This window comes from Lupinus angustifolius, unplaced genomic scaffold (genome assembly GCF_001865875.1).
Source record: "Lupinus angustifolius cultivar Tanjil unplaced genomic scaffold, LupAngTanjil_v1.0 Scaffold_168_4, whole genome shotgun sequence".
Classification (NCBI taxonomy): domain Eukaryota; kingdom Viridiplantae; phylum Streptophyta; class Magnoliopsida; order Fabales; family Fabaceae; genus Lupinus; species Lupinus angustifolius.
In genome coordinates, this window is record NW_017726265.1 from 1 (window position 1) to 24,613 (window position 24,613).

At 32.4% G+C, this 24,613-nt stretch overlaps 1 protein-coding gene and 1 non-coding gene across 4 annotated transcripts; one reads left to right on the forward strand and one right to left on the reverse strand.

Moving 5' to 3' along the window:
• The first annotated feature begins 2,573 nt into the window (after window positions 1-2,573).
• LOC109340390 (ubiquitin-60S ribosomal protein L40) lies at window positions 2,574-18,307 on the forward strand. 3 transcript variants are annotated; one of them, XM_019578073.1, is made up of 7 exons: window positions 11,210-11,214; window positions 14,081-14,086; window positions 16,214-16,337; window positions 16,426-16,512; window positions 16,956-17,058; window positions 17,897-17,963; window positions 18,081-18,307. In XM_019578073.1, the coding sequence occupies exons 3-7, from the start codon at window positions 16,235-16,237 to the stop codon at window positions 18,105-18,107; spliced, it is 387 nt and encodes a 128-aa protein (XP_019433618.1). In that variant the 5' UTR covers window positions 11,210-11,214; window positions 14,081-14,086; window positions 16,214-16,234; the 3' UTR covers window positions 18,108-18,307. The 3 variants fall into 3 exon arrangements, with proteins under 3 accessions (XP_019433617.1, XP_019433619.1, XP_019433618.1); XM_019578072.1 differs by lacking the exons at window positions 11,210-11,214; window positions 14,081-14,086 and adding an exon at window positions 2,574-2,579 and having other exon boundaries at window positions 16,223-16,337; XM_019578074.1 differs by lacking the exons at window positions 11,210-11,214; window positions 14,081-14,086 and adding an exon at window positions 3,600-3,603 and having other exon boundaries at window positions 16,223-16,337.
• Window positions 18,308-20,786: 2,479 nt separating this feature from the next.
• On the reverse strand, window positions 20,787-20,866 carry TRNAL-UAG. The gene has a single exon. It is a non-coding gene; the product is annotated as a tRNA-Leu (tRNA).
• Between the last annotated feature and the right edge of the window lie 3,747 nt (window positions 20,867-24,613).

Genomic DNA, 24,613 nt, shown 5'->3' on the forward strand with positions numbered 1-24,613 from the left:
CTAAACATCTTTTAGTTATTCTTACCACTTAAAAGTAAGTCAACTAAAATAAATACAACAATTTTTTTATGAACATCTTAACACCTCCTAATTTTTTAGGTAAAACCTCAAGGGTTAGTAAGTGTTAATTTCATAGTCATAAAAGTAACTCCTAAGGTAAGACTTTCTACTACTTTAATATCCAAAACTTCATAACACTTTAAGTTTATGAAGACAAGACTTTAATAAATCATATTTTATCCCAAATCATTATTTTAACTTGGAAATCAAAGAGTAAAATATGCTAAACCATTTTTAAACATAATACTTTCTAAAAATAAAACATTTTTAACAACAACTTATCAACATCATAAACTTTCAAGAATAAAATACAAACTTTTTCCTAAACACATTAAAGGTTCCTTTAATTTGATGTTAAAATCATCACATTTAAACATATTCAAATACTAACAATAATTTCTAATATTTCCAAACAAATAACTCATCTAACCTTGTCCAAAGATATAGTTTTTCCATCTAAGAACAATGAAGAAATTTCAAGATTTACAAAGGTCAAAAACTACATAAAGGTTCATATGATTTTATTATCATCTCCTTTAGTTATGCCTTCATAAAATACTTAAAGAACAAATATATATTCTACTTTATGAACAACAAAATAAAAACTCTACTTTATGAACAACATAATAAAAACTCATAACTTTCTATGAAGTATGAGAAGAAGAGAAAGTAAAAGACTACTTTAGTTTGAATAGTAAATTTAGTATAAAAATGAGAGAATGAGGTGAGGTATTTATAGGAGAGCCTCACCCTCATCAAATCATAAAATTTAATGAAAAGTAAGTAGATTTAGACTAGCATAGGTGATGTGTCTAATGGTGGCGGAGTGAGAGGATTTGTTGAGTGATTTAGGGGATTTTGTTGAGTGATTTAGGGGATTTTGTGTAAGAGAATATGTATTTTTGCTTGTTTAACAAGCAAGCTTCTTACATGAAAATGACGTGATATTTTTGATGACACATTCTCGATTAAACCATTCCCGAGTATTGTCGGCTAATACCCGGTCGGATAATAAAAATCTCCCGATTTCGGTTTACGGTTAGAACTTCGAAACACAGAATTCAGAGTGAAAAATAATTAGAAATGCGTTCTGGACAAACTTGGTGTCTATCTTGACTCAAAATAATATTTCAAAGCCAATGACTCAATCAGAATTCGATTCCGAGCTACAGAACTCAAAAACACGTTATTGGGTCGAATTCAAGCGAATTTGGGCCCAACAGCAGCTCAAAAACTTTCTGCCACAGAAAATTATGAAAATTTACCATGAAATAGGAAATCACAAAAATAGACTAACACTCAACTAAGGTTTAGTCTAATTTAATACCTATTAATTTCTAAAATTAATCATTGTTAAAATAAATAAATAATAAAACATAAACAGAAAATTCACGGTGTTACACCTTCAAGCCAAGAAAATATTTGATATATACCAAGATCTTTGATCTTGAAATAAGTGTGCATGCAATTCTTAACATGTGTAATTTCATATGGATGATTGCTAGCTAAAACTATATCATCAACATGGATTAATACAGTTGTGAAATGCATACTATGGCCTTTATGAAAAGAGAATGATCATGTTGTGATTGAGTATAACCCAAATAAGTAAGAGTTTTGTTTAATCTTGTAAAGTGTGCATGCAATTCTTAACATGTGTAATTTCATATGGATGATTGCTAGCTAAAACTATATCATCATCATGGATTAATACAGCTGTGAAATGCATACCTATGGCCTTTATGAAAAGAGAATGATCATGTTGTGATTGAGTATAACCCAAATAAGTAAGAGTTTTGTTTAATCTTGTAAAGTGTGCATGCAATTCTTAACATGTGTAATTTCATATGGATGATTGCTAGATAAAACTATATCATCAACATGGATTAATACAGCTGTGAAATGCATACCTATGGCCTTTATGAAAAGAGAATGATCATGTTGTGATTGAGTATAACCCAAATAAGTAAGAGTTTTGTTTAATCTTGTAAACCATATAAGGATTTATGTAATTGGCAAACTTTGTTGGGATAGTTGCAGATTACACCCTGTGGTATATTCATATAGACAACCTCATTCAATTCCATATGAAGGAAGGCATTATTGACATCTAATTGATGGATAACCCAGTTTTGTGAGGCTGTTATGGCAATGAGTAATCTAACAATTGTTAGTTTAACAACTGGTGCAAAGGTTGCTAAGTAATCTACCATTTCCCTTTGGTTATAACATTTGGCTACTAACCTAGCCTTATATCTTTCTATGGAGCCATCTGCCTTATATTTTACTTTATAAACCCATTTGGAGCCAATGAGTTTCTTGTTGGCAGGTAAATCAACAATAGTCCAAGTGTGATTGAGTTCTACGGCATTTAGTTCATCTTGCATAACCTTTATCCAATGATCATGTTTGGCATGTTGGTGGTAGTATTTGGGTTCAATAGTATTGGTGATAGAAAGCACATGTTTTAAGTGTGCAGGTTTGATAGCATGGTAGGATATGACAGAGGAAAGAGGATGGTATGGTCCCTGTTTTGTGGTATCATTGGTTGCATGTGATGGCTTTAAGGAAATGAGATTGCAGTGGAAGTCCTATAAGTAGGTTGATGTTTGCCTATATCTAGTGGGTCTCCTAATGATCTGAGATGGTGGGTTAGGAGGCTCATGATTAGGGGTTGAGATTGTTAGATCTAAGTCATTGTTATCCCTTTGGTTTTGAGTACGTGGAGGGCTATAATAATCTGTTGCTTCTAGGAAATTGTAAGTGTTGTCTACCTCTATCAAAGTGTCTTGGTTGTTAATGTCCAATGGTTTACAGGGAAAGACATGCTCATAAAAGAATACATTTCAAGAGATGAAGATCTCCCTGATCTTCCTGTTATTAAGATCAAAGAGTATGTATCCTTTAGTATCCTATTTATGACCCAAGTGGACACATTTTCTGGCCCTGGGGTCGAGTTTGTATCTGTATAGTCTAAGGGTTGAGGTAAAAGAGAGACATCCAAAGACTTTTAAATGCAGAAGGTTTGATGGTTTGTTGTGTAACATCTTATAAGGAGATTTGTTGTTGAGGATATGGCTAGGAAGTCCGTTGGTTATATGTGTAGCATGCTGCACTACATAAGACCAAAAATATTTGGACAGTTTTAACTGAAAGATTAAAGTCCTAGTGACGTTAAGAAGGTGCCTATCCTTTTTTCTACAACTGAATTCTGATGTGGGGTTTCTACACAAGATGTTTGATGAATGATGCCATGAACATTATAAAGCATGGGCGTGTTAAATTCAGCTCCGTTATCACTTCTTACGACCTTAATATTCTTATCATATTGAGTATTGATCATCTTGATAAAATCCTAAACTAAATTTATGGTCTCAGACTTGGCTCGCATAAGGTAGAGCCATGTATACCTAGTATGGTCATCTACAATTATGAGGAAATACATATAGCCATGTATAGATGTGTTTGATATGGGCCCCCAAATATCCATATGTATAATATCAAAAGCATGGTCACATCTATTCATGTTATGGGGGAAAGGGAGTCTAGCCTGTTTGTCTAAATGACAATAATCACAAACATTAGCAACATTAAATTTGACATATGAGCATGTTTGCAGATTGAATTCAAAGTAGCTATTGATGGATGTCCCAATCTAAAGTGTCACAAATCAAAGAAAGGAATTGTTTGGATGGTATTTACATTGTGAAAACTAATTATCCTATCACTAGACAATCTTCTAAGCATATACAATCAATTTCTCACTTCAGCATGTCCAATCATCCTCAAGGAAATCATATCCTGAATGGAACAGGTGCAACTATCAAAGATTAGCTTACAATGTAGGGAGTAAGTCAGTTTATGAATTGAAAGCAAGTTGTAATGGAATTGTGGCACATATAGCACATTATGTAAGGTGATATAGTCAGAAAACTTTACCGCCCCTACTATTTTTGCTTGGAAAGTGGTGCCATTAGGCAAACCAATTGCAATTAGCCTTATGTTGTGATGAGCAACAAATAAGGACATGCCAGGGCACACATGGTTAGTGGGCCCTGTGTCCAAAATCCAATATGTATAGTTACCTGATGGATGGTGATCCTCTTTGTTTGGGTTGTTCTGTGATGCATTTGCAGGATCCACAGTTAGATGATTGACATTATGTGTTGTTCCTGGCTTTACAATGCTTTTTAACGGAGTTGGTAGTTATTCATATTGTTCACTACCAACATTAAATTTATTGTCGTCTAAGCCATTTGAATTTCCTTGTGGCACTGTATCTTTTTGATGTGACTGCTCAGTGTTTGTTGACATGTTAATGACTCATGCATTTTGCCTGCTTTTTCCTGATTCAAAGTTTGGTGGGAATCCATGTTTAAAATAACATGATCTCACTCTGTGCATTTCTCTACCACAAAAAGTGTAGACTTTTGTTCTAGTATTTCTTTCATTGTTGTAACCTCTGTTAGTGCTTGATGAACAATATATTACACACTATTTATAACCTTAATTTATCATGATTGATGATTCTTGGTGCCTAATGGACTTTGTTTCACATGGTTTAGTGTTTTAGACTTTATTGGACTAATATTCCTAGAATGAGTTAATTTGGGATTATTTAGCCTGATTAAATCTATTATCATTTCAGATTATATTTGACACCAATGACATTTTGGGCATTATGGAAGTGGAGGATATGTGTTCAAGTGAAGATTGTATTTTTATTTTGGGAATTTTTATTTGTAAATTCGGTTTTAGTTTTGGGCTCATTGTTTAGGGTCCATTTTCGGTTTTACTCTTTGTAAAAGAGGGAACCCGAATTTGACTCTCACTCTATACATTCACTCATTTTAGAATTTTGTTTTCTCCTCTTTTGTAAAATGTGGTCTTTGATTTTGATGAGATGTATGGAGGCATTTGATTGCCTCAAGACAACCTTGACCACCACTCCTATTATCCAGACACCTGATTGGACAGTCCCTTTTGAGCTGATGTGTGATGCTTCTAATTATGCATTGGGGGCTGTCCTTGCTCAAAACATGGACAAACTACCTAGGGTAATTTATTATACTTCCATGACTTTAGATGTTGCACAAGCAAATTACACCACAACTGAAAAAGAGCTTTTAGCTGTTGTATTTGCTCTAGATAAGTTTAGGTCTCATTTGCTTGGTTCTAGAATTATTGTTTTCACTGACCATGCAGCTTTGAAGTTCCTATTGAAGAAATTTGATTCCAAACCAAGGTTGATTATATGGATGTTCTTGCTCCAAGAGTTTTATTTGGAGATGTGTGACAGGAGTGGAGCACGAAATTTGGTGGCTGACCACTTGAGAAGGATTGAGGGGGTTGTTGATATGATGCTTATCAGAGATGATTTTCCTGATGAACAACTTATGAATATTTCTGTTTCTTTCCCCACCCCTTGGTTTGACAATATTGTAAATTATTTGGTTGTATATGTTTTTCCTCCACTTGCATCTAGAGCTCAAAATGATAAACTTAAGAGTGATGCTAAATATTATGTTTGGGATGATCCCTATTTGTGGAGATTGTGTACTGACCAGGTTACTAGAAGATGCATTCTAGATCATGTGATTGAGTCTGTCTTTCAGTTTCGCCATTCTTCTACAATGGGTGGCCATCTTGGTACCCAAAGGACTGTACGAAAAATGCTTGACTCTGGATTTTATGGGCCCACCATCTTCAAAGAAGCGTGGAGAATTTGTAGCACTTGGTAGCAGTGTCAGAGAGTTGGTACCCTTTCTTGGAGACAAGAGATGCCTCAACAACCTATGTTGTTTTGCGAGGTGTTTGATGTCTGGGGTATTGATTTCATAGGTCCATTTCCTGTTTCTTTTGGCTTTTACTATATTCTGCTTTATGTTGATTATGCTTCTAAATGGGTGGAAGCTAAGGCCACCAGGACTAATGATGCTCAGGTTGTTATGGTTTTTGTTAGGTCTCACATTTTTTGTAGGTTTGGCATACCTTGAGCCATTGTTAGTGACCAAGGCACCCACTTTTGCAATAGATCCATGCAATCTATGCTCGAGAAATATGGGGTTGTTCATAGAGTTTCAACACCTTATCACCCCCAATGTAATGGGCAAGCTTTGATTTGAAATAGAGAGATAAAGATGATTTTGGAGAAGATGGTGCAGCCTAACAGAAAGGATTGGAGGAACAGACTTGAGGATGCTCTTTGGGCACATAGGACTGCTTACAAGGCACCCATAGGGATGTCCCCTTATCGGGTTGTCTTTGGTAAAGCATGTCATCTTCCTGTAGAGATAGAGCATCGTGCATATTGGGCTGTCAAAACTTGTAACTTGGCTCTTGATCAAGTTTGTGAAGAAAGAAAGCTCAAATTGAATGAACTCAATGAGATCCGCTTAGAAGTCTATGAGAACTCTAAGTTCTATGAGAAGTCTATGAGAACTCTAAGTTCAATAATGTTGGGATTTAGGGTTCTAAGATAATGAGAAATTGGGAATTTCGGATTTAGTAGAAATTTTAGGGATTGTAGGAAGATGGAAGTATTGTTAGTGTTCGAATTTTCTATTGATTGGGTAAGGAACACTCAATTTGAGAAAAGATTCATAAGGGGTAAAGCAAAGAGGATTTAGGGTTCTTAACGTGAAATTACCCATAATGATACTTGAAACTAATAAACTACTGACGTTGATCGATTATTTGTCGTGGTTAAACGATTAACCAACTTAAAATTTTCAAACTTTAAGAATTTTGAGCCCAGATAATCGATTAAGAAACATGTTAATCGATTAAAAAATTTTAAAATTTTCAAAATTTCAAAATATTGAGCCCATGTAATCGATTAAGACGTGCATTAATCGATTAAAAGCAAGATGTAATTTTTTATTCTGGTTAGTGGAACTCGAATTAATCGATTAAGACATAGAACAAACGATTATTGACAGAACTAACTCAAATTTCAGTGCAGTTTAGAGATTTCGAGAATATGAAGAGTTGTTATTCCTAAGATACTAACCTAAAGGTGTATGCCACACTAAAGAAGCACAAAGACATTCATGAAGAGAATTTTAGCATATGGAACATGCATTCATAACATATATCACTTATAAGCATATATTAAAGATCAAGCAAGGCATACAATTCCCTGAAGCAACTTAGTTTAGATATTGTTCATCAAGTATGTCAAGTTCTCTGCGTAAAACAAAGAATGTATCCTATGGACGGGGCTAGGTGAGAATATATACCAATTGCTTCGAGGTTTCAACAAACTCAAGTATACAATCACATTTTTGAACATGATCTCTTAAAAAGTGATGTCTAATTTCAATATGCTTAGTTCTAAAATACAGAATGGGGTTCTTTGATAGATTTATGGCACTAGTGTTATCGCACTTTATTGGTATTTTCAGAAGTTTTAAACCAAAGTCTAATAGTTGTTGCTTCATCCATAATATTTGAGCGCAACCCACGCCAGCGACAATATATTCTACTTCGGCAGTAGACAAAACAACACATACTTACTTCTTACTATGACATGATACTAAGAAGATGCCTAAAAGATGGCAAGTTCCATTAGTACTTTTCATGTCCAACTTGCATCCCACAAAGTCGGAATTGAAATATCCTATCAAGGATAATGAGGCATCCCTAGGATACCATAAACCCATAGACAATGTTCCTTTAAGATACTTCATAATATAATTTACAACACTAAAGTGAGATTCCTTAGGTGAAGCTTGGTATCTCACACACATACATACACTAAACATTATATCGGGGTGACTAGCAGTTAGATATAGCAATGAACCAATTATCCCTCGATATTTTGTTACCTCTATTGTTTTACCTTTATCATCCTTTTCGAGATAGGAGGATGATGTCATAGGTGTTATAGCTCTTTACACTTGTCCATCTCGAACTTTTGCAATAATTCCTTGCAATATTTCGTCTAGTGAACGAATATCCCGCTCCTCATCTGCTTTATTTGTAATCCTAGGAAGAATGTCAGGTCTCCCATCATCGACATTTCAAATTCGCCTATCATTAGATCAGAAAACTCTTTACAAAGTAAATCGTTAGTAGCACCAAATATTATATCGTATACATAAATATGTACTAACAAAATATTGTTTTCTGATTTTAGTATAAAGATTGTTGTATCAACCTTGCCCCTTTCAAATCCCTTTTCTAATAGAAAACTATTCAATTTATCATACCAAGCTCTAAGAGCTTGTTTTAAACCATATAGCAAGCACCTTTTTGAGTTTATAAACATGATTAAGGTATTTATGGTTTTCAAAATGGAGCGGTTGATTTACCTATACTTCCTCTTGAATATAGTCGTTCAATAAAGCACTCTTCATATCCATTTGAAAGAGTTTAAAGTTTATTATTGATGCCAAGGCTAATAACATTTGTATAGCCCCCAACCTCGCAACAAGGGCATATGTTTCATCATAGTCGATGCCTTCCTCTTGATTATACCCTTTGGCCACTAAACATGCCTTGTTTCGTATAATCAAATCAGATTCGTCCAATTTATTTCTAAAGACCCATTTAGTGTCGATTATAGGATGATCTTTAGGTTTAGGGACCAAGTTTCACACATTATTATGCTCAAATTGGTTTAGCTCTTCTTGCATAGCTATTCCCCAGTGTTCATCCTCTATGGTTTCATCTATGGTCTTAGGCTCAACTTGAGATACAAACGCTACAAAATTACAGAAGTTTCACAGAGAGTTATGGGTTACCACTCCCCTTGAGATATCACCTATAACCTTGTCGAGCGGATGGTCGTTCTTAGTTTTCCACACTATTAGCGTGTCTTGATGATCTGAGCTCCCTTCTTGATCATCATGAGCCTCCTTCTCGATTTTCATCTCCTTTGTGTATGTGTTTTCCAAAGCACATGAAACATCACCACACAAAACCTTTCTCTTCTCTTTTGGAGAAGATTCATCAAAATGTACATGGATAAACTCTTCAACATTCATCAAATTTTTGAAAGACTTAAAAGCATCACTTTTCAGAGCAAGAAACAAAGCCCATGTATATATAGAGAAATCAATAACAATTACCAACACATAGTAGCTACCACCAAATCTCATAATTTGTGATGGTCCAAACAAGTCCATATGAAGTAACTCCAAAGGTCTTGTTGTGGATATAACATTTTTAGATGAAAATGAACTATTTACTTTTTTACACTTTTCGCAAGTGTCACAAGAGTCTTTTAATTTAGAATCAAGCTTTGGTAGTCCTACAACCAAATCATGTGATGATAGCTTAGCTAGATGCTTTAAATGGACATGTGCTACTCGTCTGTGCCACATCCATATGTCACTGTCTTTAGATATAAAACATTTTGAAAATAGAGAGGTGATATCATCCAAATCAATCATATAGATGTTGTTTATTCACTTCCCTATGAACTTAACATTATTATCTAAGTTGTCACGAATGATGCAACAATTTGAGTCGAATGATACCTTATTACCTTTGTCACACAACTGACTAATGCTCAAAAGATTATGCTCTAACTCTTCAACATACAGCACCTTTTGAATAATGGCTTAGGAAGCATTGCCAATCCTTCTGACACCTAGTATCCTTCCTCTATTGTTGTCTTCGTAAGTGACTTATCCTTTACCTTTGAGTGAAAGATCTAAGAACTTTGATCTATCACCCGTCATATGCCTCGAACATCCACTATCCAAATACCAGTGTTATCCTTGTGTCCGAAGGCATACCTGAAAAACAATTTACTTGGCTTGTTTAGGTACCTAAGTTATATTGGGTCCTTTCTTGTTAGTAAACATGGTATCAAGCCATTTTTGCACCCATACATATTTGCCACTTGGCAACCATATTTTCTAATGTAGCGTGATATAGATGTATGGCCATATGTACCACATAAAAGCAAGTAGACATGTTATGATTAGATCTAGTATGCATGTGTGCTACTTGTTTTCTATATGGTTTTCTTCTGTTTTTAGGTTTATAGTCTAGACATCCATGATTACCTACGTTTCTAGATGCAGCAAGTAAGTTGTCCAGATTTTTACTATTATAGGTGAACTTTGCTAGTTTATCTTTTAAATCATAAATTTCAGCATTCAAAACATCACATTGATCAAATATAGGAGTCTCAATTAACTTAGTCGAGCAAGTACATGAGGCACAAGAGTAAATAAGATCTAGAGTCTCATTTTCCAATTTTAGTTCATTCTATTCTTCTTGCATTTTGACAATTTTATTTTCATGCAACATGATGACTCTTTTCTATCTATATTCACCTTTGCTAGTTTCTTTAGTTCCTCATGCAATTCAAAAAATGCACTATATAACTCATCATATGTAGGAGATTCTGCAAAACATGAAGAAGTATCAGAAAATCGTGCCTCACTTATGCCATTTTGATCACTTATGCTGCTAATTTCTTGATTATTTTCCATTAAGCATAACTTGGTGGTCTCATCTTCATCAGATGTGCTAATTGTTGTTCCTTCTTCCAGAACATCCCAAACTAAGTAAGCTTTCTTGTCATTTTTAACCTTCTTGAGGTAGCTCGGGCATTGATATCGCATATGACCCGGTTTTCCACACTCATGGCAAGTTAGGCGATCTTTGGGAGCCTTGCCTTTCCTTGTTGAATCTCTCGCCTCTTTATTTTGAAATCGCTTGAAGCATCCTTTCTTCTTGAGAAATTTACCAAACTTTTGAACTATGAGTTTCAAGGTTTCGTCATCTAGATCAGAATCAGAATCAGAATCATCGTCCTCTCTTTCTTCTTGTTCTTGCGATGATGTGGCTTTGATAGAGATCCTCTTTTTCTTTCTATCTGAATCTTCATGTATGGTTAAGTGCCCCAACTCCATTTCATGCTCTTGGAGTTTACCTAAGAGAGTTGCTAGAGGCAATGAATCTAAATCTTTTGATTCCATGATTGTTGTGACCTTGGGCTGCCATATCCTATCAAGATAATGCAACACTTTGTTAGTTAGTTCACCAATAGCAAAATTCTTATCTAAAGCAAGTAAATGATTAACAATATGAGTGAATCTTTTCTGCATTTCACTTATAGATTCATTTTGAAACATACGAAATATCTCATATTCATGTGTTAACGCATTCAATCTCGCGCGCTTAACTTCAGTTGTGCCTTCGTGAGTTACTTGTAAAGTATCCCACATTTCCTTTGCATTTTGACAATGTGATACCCTAAAGAATTCATCGTATGATAAGGTAGAAGTTATTATGTTCTTTGCCTTCAGGTTGTGCTGGACTTTATGTTTCTTGTCATCAGTCCACAAACCTTTCGGTTTTCCTTTGGGTTCAGCATCCACCAAGTGTAGTAGAGTAAAAGGCCCATTGACAACGGATTCCCAAATCTCCGTGTCGGTTGCCACAATAAAGATTCTCATAGGCACTTTCCAGTAGGCGTACCCCTTGCCACTAAAAATTGGAGGACGGTTGATGGATGCGCCATCACCATCGAAAGGGTTAGTGGAACCCATGGTGATAATCCATAGGATCAACGAATAAAGTGGTCAATCTAGCACCTTCATACTAGCTCTGATACCACTTGTTGCGTACCATTAAGGTAAAACACGCCTAGAGGGGGTGAATAGGTGTAGCGGATCACTAATCATGTTTTTCCGATTTATGCGCAAAATATGAAACTGTTGCAGTTAATCGATTAATAACATGGTTAATTGATTATTAACAGTTGTCTTAATTGATTATAGTTAGCTTCAATCGATTATGATGATTCTTGATTCTTTGAAAACCATATTTTTCTTGCAATGAAAATAGTGAAGATTGCTGATTCTTGATTCTTTGAAAACCATATTTTTCTTGCAATGAAAATAGTGATGATTGCTGATCTTTACTGTCCTAAATTGATTGTTGATTATACAGATATTGTTACCAATTAACACATATCATAGAATGCAATTTAAACAGAAAGCATGTAAAGATAAAATCGTAAAAGAGATAGGGAAATAAAAAGGTGCTCCAGGATTTTTATCCTGGTTCGTTTGCGGGTCCACTTGCAAACTACATCCAGGCCTCCCCTTCTGATCATGAGAGATTTTTCTTCACTATTGGAAATAAATGTTTGATTACAAGCACTCTTCCAATACACCTAGGAAGACACTTCTTTCTTGAACCCGTTGAGCCTACACGTTCAGTTTGACCACTCTTAACGCCTACTAGGATACTAACAATGTTCGCGTATCTAGCCCCAGCTGAAGTATCACTCAATCCAAGACTTCTTGTTGTGTGAAGATAACCAGATCTCTAATGTGATGATACTAAACACACCACAAGAACTATCCTTGTGTAACTGAATAATAGCCGAGTTATTTGCACATTTAATGTGTTGATTGAAACTCTAAATTCAACACTATAAACCTAAACAGAAATCTCACTACCAACCTTAAACTAAATCTGAAGATTATGCAGGGTCTTTCAAATGAATGAAAATTACAGCACAATGAAAAAGAAATTCCCTTTTTTCTCTCTATGAAAATTATGCAAGAAATCTTTTAAAGATAAGCAAGATGCTTTTGAAAACACGGCTCTGAGAATCTTGGGTTTTTCTTTTTCTCTCAATGTGTAAAAGTTGAAATCTATGAATTATACACATTAGTTAAAATCACAGCTTTTATATGTAACTGATCCTAACAAATGTTAACCGATTATCTAATATGTTAAATGATTAACGTGCTAATGAAAATAGTTTTCATTTATGGCTTAATCGATTATCAACATATTTAATCAATTAATGAACAAGAAACTCTAGGAGGTTAGCTATTGTAACTCCTTTTAATCGATTATACAATACATTAATCGATTAACGAATTTCAATAGAATATAATCGATTATTAATCAAGTTAACCGATTAATATGTATGAAAATGGTTTTTCGTAATTGTATGGTAAACAATTTTTATGATGCAAGAACATGAAATACATGATTTTGAAATGGATGAATATTTTATGCACAAAAACCATGTATGCCTAATGCAAATGCATGAGTCTTACCTATCATATATATATATATATACTAAGATAGAATGTCTCGACCTATATGATTTTCATTTGAGACTTTTTGTGAGATTTATATCTTGGGTTTACCTAATCTAAACTCAATACTAGGCAAGCATCCCAGGACTCTAAACAAAAAAAGCAATCATAATCTCTATGTGGTTGACCTTGAGTTTTCAGCATGTTGTTTGTTAGTGATGTCTAAGTCTTCAAGCTTTCATATAACTCATTGTCTTCATCAAAACTAAGTAGGTTAATCGTTGATGGCATGCTTTAACTATTTACCATTTCAGTATGGTCCATTTGTTATATGAATTTGTATATCAAATGTGAGAAAGTAATATCATTTTCTTATTATATATATGAGTGAAGATCTACTTACTCCAAGAGTAAGTTTTTAAACTTACTCTTTATCTTAGCCATCAATTCTAGGGAAATCTAATGGTTTAGACATACTCATTAATTCAAACCATTAGATTCTCCTATAAATTGCGGACATGATATGAAGTAAGTTTAAAAAACTTATTTTTAGTAAATTTACTCCTAAAGTAAGTGGGTTCTTCTTAGTAAACTTACTCCTAGAGTAAGTGGATTCTCTCACACATATATACGTTTATATTTTTTATATTATATATGTTGATATGTATTGTTCCTTTTGTTTTTGTATCAAAATTATGTACTATGTATATTTTGTATTATATATGCATTTATATTTTGTATGTATTGTCTATTTTTATGACTATTTATTATGACAAATACATCGGTATGTTTGTACACAAAATATGTATCTTTTATTTAGTATAAATAGTGTATATATATTTATATATTTCATAATGTTATTTAAGGTGACCCGCAAGCCCGCTCTACCCATATTTAGGAAGTACAGTACATGATATTTCACGTCATATTTAAAAACGGGTATGTCAATGCTCACCCTAATTTATGTGGATATTGCATGGGCACATGCAAGATAGTCAGAGGTGGCAAAATTATCCACAATTGATCTAAATTCAAGAAAATTAAATTCTAGATCTAATGAATTTTAATGTATGAATTCTAATAGATAGCTTTAGTAATGAATGGACTTGAATCTCTCTATTATATCCAATGGATATATTCATTTGGATAGATATCCAATCTATCAACAACAAAAAATTTAAAAAATGAAGCTTTACTTTTCAATTTCATTTAATATTCAAGAAAATTAAATTCAATCAAATTCATATATGATTCTCACCCTCATTTTTAATATTTTATTAAATTTATATCAATTATAGGACATGTGTATATAATTAATATTAAAATTTTATTCATAAGTACATAACATATAAGTATCAGAAAAAAATATATACATTGATAGTATATAAATTTTATACAATATTATTGCATCATCCACCATTAATATTTAATCATTAGTGACTCTTCAAAAAAGAATCCAAATGAGTAATGAATGGTGTAGTGATTATGTATAAATGTTTATACTAACAACACATAAATATTACATTTTATATGTATTCGTTAAAAACTTTACACATAAAACCTTAAACATTGTATACCAGTACAATATTGCAAAAATAATAATTTATAAAAAGTGTTTTTTAAAAGGTGATTTTAAAAAATGTTTATTCAGATAGTAGTTTTTTATGATAATGATTTTATTCAATAACATTTTTAGTTTTAATAAAAAAAATCAAATAGATTTGATATTCATCCATCCAAATCCATGAAAATTGAGTCATGGATGAATTGGAATTCATCTATTAAGTTTGGATATTGATGAATTGAATAACTTTAAAATATAGTTTAAATGTATTTATATGGACTGATGAACGACCTTTCACCCATTTATTAGCATTCAAATTCAAATTCATCAATTTCTCATACTTAATAGCAACTCTAACTGTCAATACTAATTCCTAGCCAATAAAATTTAAAAATGTTCATTTATATTTCTATAACAAGGAAAGCTTAATCGGAGACAAACCTAACAAATCATATTTAAAGACATTCAATTATAATTTGACAAAACATTAATTTATGGGTTCATTATATTCCACCATTGAGTTATTTTCTTCCCCTTCTTTCTTCATAGTGACTTTGTGTCCCTTTCATTTCATTCATTTCTTTTCATAATTTCTTCATTCCAAAACCTTAATGCTTCTTATCATTTCTTAATTAATACATTTTTTTGTGTACTCTGATACCTAGATTCTTATGGAAAAAAACTTTGAAATTTCTACTACATGGACAAAGTCTTTCTCATGAAAACTTGGTTAGATTTAGAGACAATTGATTTGTATAGGGACAACCAATAAAATATTACTAACATATTAAAAATATAATTGTAATTAATATTTAGTCATAAATGATAACATAAAAAAATATATATATTTGTCTCTAAATATGACATACTATATGTATCTTCATGCAATCTTGAGGACATATATAGTACATCACATTAAATTTTTAATATGTTAACAAGATTTTACTGGTTGTCTCCAAACTCCATGTAAATATGTTTCTTCACAAGCTTTTCTCTTAAGTTAAAATATAATTTATTATAGAGAAGATTCACTTACTTCAAGAGCACATCTTAATTATCAATTCTAGAAAAATCTAGTAGTTTAGATTTATTTATTAATTCAAACCATTGAATATCTCTAGAATTGACGACTAAAATATGAAATGAGTTTTTTAAACTTAATCTATATATATACTAATAGACAAGTGGCAAACAACTGATTTCGGAATAAGAATAAGATAAATATGTTTCTACACAAGTTTTTCTCTTAAGTTAAAATATAATTTATTGTAGAGAAGATTCACTTACTCCAAGAGCAAATCTTAATTATCAATCCTAGAAAAATCTAATAGTGTAGATTTATTTACTAATTTAAACAATTAAATATCTCTAGAATTGATGACTAAAATATGAAATAAGTTTTTTAAAATTAATCTATATATATACTAATGGACAAGTGGCAAACAACTGATTTTAGAATAAGAATAAGATAAATCGGATTTCCAAACACACTATGAAAAACGAAAAACCCGAATCCAATTTTTTTCCACCCGATATATAACGTGTAAACCAGAAACCCATTGAGAAGTGTCAGAGAAAGAAAAGGATGCAGATCTTCGTGAAAACCCTAACAGGGAAGACCATAACCCTTGAGGTTGAGTCCAGCGACACCATCGACAACGTTAAAGCTAAGATTCAAGACAAAGAAGGTATGTGTTAATAATTTCCTCCTTTTTCTCTTTTAACTGAACAATAAGATCCATTATTCATATTGATTCGCTTTTCATTTTTCTCTAGGAATTCCACCGGATCAGCAGAGGTTGATTTTCGCTGGAAAACAACTCGAGGATGGTCGTACACTCGCTGATTACAATATCCAGAAAGGTTTGTTAGTGTTGATAAAATTGATTCAAATTAAATATTCGGAATTGCATATTATTTAGGCATTTTAATTGAAATGTTGTTTTTAATGTGTTTATGATTCATCTAGATTTTTAATTTATTGTCTGTTAGTGTAGAAATTGTAGTAGTACATGAATTGTAAGGTTTGTATGCTTGTTTTGAGTTTTTTTGGAGACCATAACTTTGTGGTTTCGGTGGTCTCTGAATCGGTGGTTTGATGGTAATTGTGGCTATTCGTTGACGTATAACCATAATTTAAAACCTTGATAATTAAAGGCTGGATGAAATGAGTGTTAAATATTTTAGTGTTTCAAGTAGTTTTCTTCTGTTTGAAGGAGCAGCCTGATTCATATATTTTGGGAATTATGCTCAACATTTATTGTTCAGATTGTGAGGTGTATTTGATTTGTTACTTTATTTTGCAGAGTCGACTTTGCATCTTGTTTTGAGGCTTCGTGGTGGAATTATTGAGCCATCTTTGATGGCATTGGCCAGGAAATACAACCAGGATAAGACAATCTGCCGCAAGTAAGTTTTTACAAAGCCTGTGTTATTAATTGGAGCCAGAATTGTTGATAGTTGCATATTGCACCTTATGGAAGTTGTGATTATTAATTTGGGTCTCGGGTTTTTGTTGGGTCTGAATTTAGACTATAACCAGGAATATTTTTTATGACATGGAACGTGTTTAGCAGCATCAAATGTACCTTGTTATAACCAACAAGGTATTGGTCTAGTGGTGTAAGGCACCACTAGATCTCCAGGATGACCTAAAGGTCAAGGTTTTGATCTGGGAGCGACACTTATTAGGAGGGGCCGCCACACACTCCGAAAGAGATTAGTTCCTTACCCAAAAGGGTGAGAGATACTCTTGGTAGTTGGTAGTACCAAAAAATGTATTGTGTTATCAAATGTACTATGTTTTGAATCATTGAAACAAAAAAATCATATACAAATGCATTATTTTATGAATCATATTGAATGAAATGTTTGATTCTAAACCTTTTAGCTTTTGATATGATTTAGATATCATTTGATTTGAAAAGAATTATTTTCAAAAATAAGTTGTGTTATAGAATTTATTTTGGCTATGATCTTCTGTTGGGGGACGAAGGTGGTATCGGGTAATAATGTTGTATTGTAATACAAATGTTATTGTACATTCATATTGTAATACAAATGTTATTGTACAACCATATTGTAATACATATGTTATTGTACAACCATATTTTCTTTTTTGAGGTTAAATGGTATTCACGGCTTATTTTTTCTTCTAGGACCAACCATCATGCTATGTTATAGTATGGTGTCAATTGCCAACCATTGTTACATGAGCCATGTACTCACTTGTCATTGTGCTTTGCAGGTGTTATGCACGTTTACACCCCCGTGCTGTCAACTGCAGGAAAAAGAAGTGTGGACACAGCAACCAGGTATAATATTTTGATTGATGTTTATTTCTGTCACTTATGTATCCTAATGGAATTTGCATGCTATTATTATTATTATTATGATTTAGTCGCTAAGGTGTCTATTTATTGTAATTGCAGCTGAGGCCAAAGAAGAAGATCAAGTAGATTATTCTGATTTCCAAATGCATTTTGTGGATTCTAGATGTCTTAGTATTGGGGAAATCCTTTGGAAATTGCACTAGCTGAGACCCTGTTAAGATTTTTTGTAACAAGTTTGAAACTGGTTGATAGCAATTTTGATTTAGTTCAATGTTAAGACATAATGTTGTTGCTTTTGATGATAATTTGTGTTGTCTTTCTCTGCTGTCTTATGTTTTTCACCCTATTTTCCAAGAAAATTTCTACAAGGCTCACTTTTGTAGTTTCATATGGTTAGATTTTTATGTTCCCTCACTGTTGATATAATAATTTAAAATTGTAAAAAGTATATTATAAGGAATCTTATACAATCACATCACCTTGTACTGACACAGAAAACCCCAACCACCAACCCTCATGCTTACCTATACAATCATCATTATACACCAATATAATGAAAACTCCACTTATGTTTATTCCATTTAAGAATGTGACTGCATGGCATTTTTTTGGTGAATATAGTTCCACTACTTCCCTTTCTATTATGTTATGTTTCATTTTATTTCATCTTGCTCCAAACTCCCAATTTCTCTATTTTCAAAGACAACATTTCTATTCTTTAAAGTCGAAGTTAGGCAATTAACGGTGCAAGAGCTTGTTATTAGTTACGAGCTTTGACTTTTGATGCTAATTTACTGTGACATGGGAGGGAAATTCAGACTAGATTATGCATTTGATGTGATGTGGCCTGCTCCAATTAGGGAGAATATAAGAAAAAAATATGTTTGGGTATTACTACCCCTTAGTTTAAGGATGACAATTCTGTCTGTTGAATCTTCCACCTCCCCGGATGATAGAATATCTTGTTTAAGTAAGCATTTCTCTTAAGCAAAAGTAAGATTGTATATATCTACATTATTAGGTCATCATCTTCAGGCACTATCAGAGATGTTATCTATTACAAAAATTAAGTCATGTTAAACACTTGGATATTTACTATACAACATTATTTGATTTTTAACATTTTATCTATAATTATTAAATCGGATAGACATTATGCATGTGAATACCGGGTTTGCAAAATGTTCTGGATCATCTTTTGAGGTGATTCCTGTTCTGCATATTCCAACTGAAGTAACTAATTTGAGGAAAGGCTACCAAGAGCACCCAAATTTTCATTTGCTTGTTTCATTGACCGCCGATCCCACCTTGTGAAATAAAAACTTGGTTGTTGTTGTGTTATTGATTTAACTCCCAGAATGGGAACTTGACCTTGGCATATGCGCCAATGGTAGCAATCTGGCAACATGCATTAGAGACAATCAAGTATGTGGTGCAGCCTCAGGTTTCAGAGGTCATAATTGTTATTTGCTACGTGCCTCACACAATGACAATTTTGTCAGGTCTGTGTTGAGTCTGATTCAGCGTGTAGCATCCGGTTGCTGGGTTCAGGTTGTCCTCGGCACCACCCTTGTGCGGTTTTGGTTAACCAGATTCGCACTCTTTTAAGCTCCTTTCAGCAGGTAGTCTATACTCACATTTTTCGGGAAGCAAACAGTGTTGCAGATGAATTCGCTAAGCATGGTCTGGCTCTAGGTACCCGGTCTAGAATTTTTATTCTGTCCCAAGCTTTTGCTCTGTAAAATTACTTTTAGATAATGCTTCTAATTGTAGAGGTGTGTAATTTCTTCTGTTTTCTTGGGGCTGTTTAGCCTCCCTCTGTCATCAAAAAGAAAAAAGGTTGGTTGTTACATAAAGGGTCCTTTGAAAGCCTTTATAACTTTGGTCAGCACTAAATCTGTTATGCACAACCCACTATTTCATTGCAAGTAATATGTATTTATTTCTTTTACAGATGTAGCCATTCAAGGCAAAGAAATATGGTTGTCTTTCTTTGAACCTATTAAGCTAGCATTAAACTTTAATGATTCAGATACTCATCCTGCGGTGTATATTTTAATTCATGCAAGATATATATATATATATACTATGAGAATAATGTATCTCCTCTAGGCAGTAAAAATATGACATGTATACTATTTTGTTTTTTAAAAAAAATATTTTTATAGAAAATGATAAAACATGACACATGTCATGATTTCACTGGCAGGAGGAGATAACTTATCTCCTTATACCAGGAGATACTCCATTCCCATATATTATATACCTTGATATTAAGGATATATTTTCTACCATCTAACTAACCAATAGACACAAGGCAGCAATAAGAATTTGCAACCAATATAAAGGGGGGAAATGGTCAAAGAGAGTATTACTTGTGACATGGTTTTGCTCTGTTTGTTTGCAATGTCCCTCAGGGATGGCAATAAAGGATTCAGTCAAGGAAGTATTTGTTTAAGTATCACTCCTAATATCAACAAGGGTGTTAGGAGGAGCAACCACGAACCCCGAAAGAAATAAGTTACTTACCCAAAAGATGAGGAACATGTTAATACAAAAAAAATAACACCCCTAATAAATGCCGTGAAAAAAGAATCTAATAGTGCATTATTAGTTTCAGGTATATGGTATGTTCAAATGTGAAGTACCATATCAATCTTAGGGGAGAGTGGAGAGTCACCGGACTAATCCGATACTGTATTAATTAACATGATCAGGAAGACAAAAGCTGAGAGTGCCCTTGTTAGTGCTCAAAGATGGTTACGAATCACTTCAGCTTTGTATGCTAGAAATAAAATAAAAAATTGACAGCTGTGGGATTTGAACCCACGCCCTTTCGGACCAGAGCCTAAATCTGGCGCCTTAGACCACTCGGCCAAACTGTCACTATGTACAAGTGTTTAATTTATTTTATATATAGCTTATAGTATACTGTTAGTTCGTATATATGCTATGGCTGTTTTAATTGTTAGATATATGTGATTTTAATATGAACAGTGAGATTTTTTTAATTCGTAAAGAGTCATTTTTCATTTACTTCCAACTCAAAAGTTGTAATGAACAAATAAGACTTATGAATGACTCAATTGTTTCTTTATTTTAGAATAATAAAATAATAATTTGTTGTAGTCTAATGATTAGGAAATATAGATACTATATCCTATCTTGTATTCAATTAATTTTCATAAAATAATATAAAGTTATCCATTTCTGATTTTTCATTTTATTTTAGTGATACTTTTTAATTAAAAAAAGATAAAAAGTGAAACATGAATAAAGACTTGGGATGAATATTTGGTTCTTGTAAGTACAATGGTTTATTTTCCCAGATTATTATTATTTTTTAACGAGGGAATTTTACCAAAAGAGTTGGAAATGCCATTTGGGAGAATGAAACCACCAACCTATATATATTCACAACATTTTAATGAGAGAAAAAATATACCTACAATGTATAAGTTTTATATAGTGTCAGTGCGTCCTTCAATATTCATATTTAATTATTATTGTCTTTTTAAAAAAAGTAATACAAATGAATAACGTATGATGTATTAACTATATATTAATCTTTATATTAACAGTCCCGTTTCATTTTAATTTTGATCATGTTGAACTAAATCATTTGCTCATACGAGGAGATACTTTATTCTCATATAAAAATGTAGAGTCTGCAATAGGAAGCCTTCAAAATAGCTATATCCTTAACATTCCAAGGCACATGCTTCCAACTCATCTTCAACACTCCAAGGCACATGATTCCAAGACATACATAGATTACACTTTTTGGTTCCTAACATTCGTGTGTAATCTCAGTGACATTTGTGTAATCTTGTGTAATCTTGGATTAGTGTCTGAAAATAGGATTTAGTGAAAAAATATAATATTGATATGAGACAACTTTGACTCATTGATGTTAAATATTAAAACTCCAAATTTATTTGCTTTGTAGAGTGAGTTGTGAACTTGTGTCATTTATTTATATTTTGCAGTTGTTAAGTGATACTTTTGGATTAATAAATGTTTTGTAATTTAGTCTTTGAATTTGTTAAAGACTTAAAGTTGTTTGTTTATGTGAATTTTGAGTAGATTATAAATATGGATTATAAATTTGAGAATCTACCTATTTGAAATTTTTTTGTTATAGATTTTTACATATATAAATATAAGTAGGTATGTCCGGTTTAACCAGCATGTAGTTTAATTACTGAACCACCGGTTGAACCACTGTACCATTATCCTGACCAATTTGATAACCAGTACAGTTTTAACAACACTGATATATAGTTATTATATACATGTATCAATATATATATATAGTTAACTTTTTCATGTCTCAATTTTTGGATGATTTAGAAATCCAATACATATTCATATTTCTATTTTTTTAGACAAACTTATTTATTGCTCATCTTTGTCACCATATATCTCTCAACTATATATTGTAAAATGGACAATGTCTGGTTATATAGTCCACATCCTTTTGCAAGTAGAATATACAAACTTTGTTCATTTGTCTACCAAACTCTCAAACATTTTTATTGGGCAATGCATGTGACTCACAAACAAAATGTAAGAGAAAAATAAGAAAGACTCAAATAATTTATTATGTAATGTGATTTAATGTCTCAAAAAATTGTGATGTAATATGTTTCGGTCTACTTCATATAAAATATCAATTTTAAAAAAAAAATTGTTCTCTTCGACTACTTTATTCAATTATTTTTATTTTATATTTTTTATATGGTTTTTTATTTTAAAATTATTTATCAATATTTGCAGGCTGACCGTTAGCACATTTTAAAATTGGTAGAGCTTGCCATTTTGTCGTTAAGACAGTGTGGGCATGTTCGTGTCCACTTAAATTTTTGTATGCATTACGAGCAAAATGGACACAACACTCTCAAATATCTTTTAATTGATTTTACAATATGTCAATATGTATAAATGACATTATTTTAAAATTTAATAGTTTTTAATTTATGCAAACTAACATGTCGATCGACATTATGTGTCTGTTGATGACCAATATTCTTCTTTTTCTGATATCAAGTTATAAATAAACTTTCTATAAATTTTTCTACTTGTGCCTCTAATAATAATTAGCGTGCATTTGGTATGGATTAATTTTTCAGTTTCAATTTATAAATTGTGAGATTATATTATATTAGATTATAATCTAAAGTAAATTACATTGACACCCCTGAATTTTAGTGAAATTACCCAAACTATCCCTCAATATTTTACACCTACAAAATCCCTCATATTTATATACATGCATTACCGTGACTACCCTACATGGGAAATAAGTGTGTTATTTTAAACAAAAAATGATAATAAGTGTAATTAAGTTAAAAAAAATATATGATATATTACGGAGACAAATTGTTGAAAGCGTATTTTAGTGTTTTTGTTGGGAGTTTTCTCCTCTCAACAAATCGTCCTGGCAGCAGTGTCAATTTGTTGACAGATTAATACTCTCATTTTTGTTATGTTCTTTTTTATTTTGTTTAAGTAAGAGAACTCAGTTTTACTCTTTGTTACCATCTCGGCTTTGTTGAAATAAATTCCAACGCCGATATAATGGTTTCAAAAATATTCCTGTTACAACTTACTTCCTTAATAGTCATGTAAATAAGTCATTCATTCTTTGCCTCATCTCGGCTTTGTTAGAATAAATTCTAACGGTGGTACAATCGTATCGAAGCAATTACCTATTACATAATTATTAAGTACCTTTGAATACCATCTCGGTTTTGAGGAATAAATTCCAACATCGGTTTAATGGTATTCTTAGAAATGGCAAAACGGGCATTGCCCGCGGGTGCGCCCGCATAGCCTGCATTTTTTTGCGAGCAGGGCATAATTTTTTTGTCCATTTGCCCGTTTCTCCCGCCTCGTTTTGCCCGCCAAGTTTGCGGGCATATCCATTGGGCATGCGGACGGCCCATAAACATAATTTAAGGAAAAAAGTAAGAAAATTTTAGATTAGTTATGATGTAATGTGATTTTTAATCCCTAAAAAATTGTAATGTAATGTAATTTGTTAAACTTCATATAAAATATAAAAAAATTTGTTAATTTTTTATCTTCAACTACTTTATTTAATTTAATTTCATTTATTATATGAATTTTTTTTTAATTATTCAACAATGTCCGCGGGCTGCCCACAAGCCCGTTAACCCGTTTTAAAACGAGCAGGACATTGAATTTTGTCCGTTAACCAATGCGGGCAGCCCGTTTTGCCATCTCTAGGTATTCTAATATATAAAAGTGATGAATAGTTAGTTGTTAGAAACAAATAAATAAAGAACAAAAGAATAATAAATTTAGTGACATTTATTTATTTACTCCCTTACGGGTTCATTTTATTTAACAAACCAAACTTCTTCCTTAAGGAAGGTTGGTATTAAAGAATAAATAAAATGTGGAAAGTAAATAACAATAAATAAAAGTTAGTAAGTTAGTTTCATCACTTTTGTATATTAAAAGGTGTTTTCAACAAATAAATTTATTGATAACACTTTACTATTTTACAATTTACACCTCTTTCAAGATTCAATTGTAGCATAGTATAGGGTTATGTCGAACCACAAGGAATTACCTAATAAAATAAATCATGTAAACATGTCAAA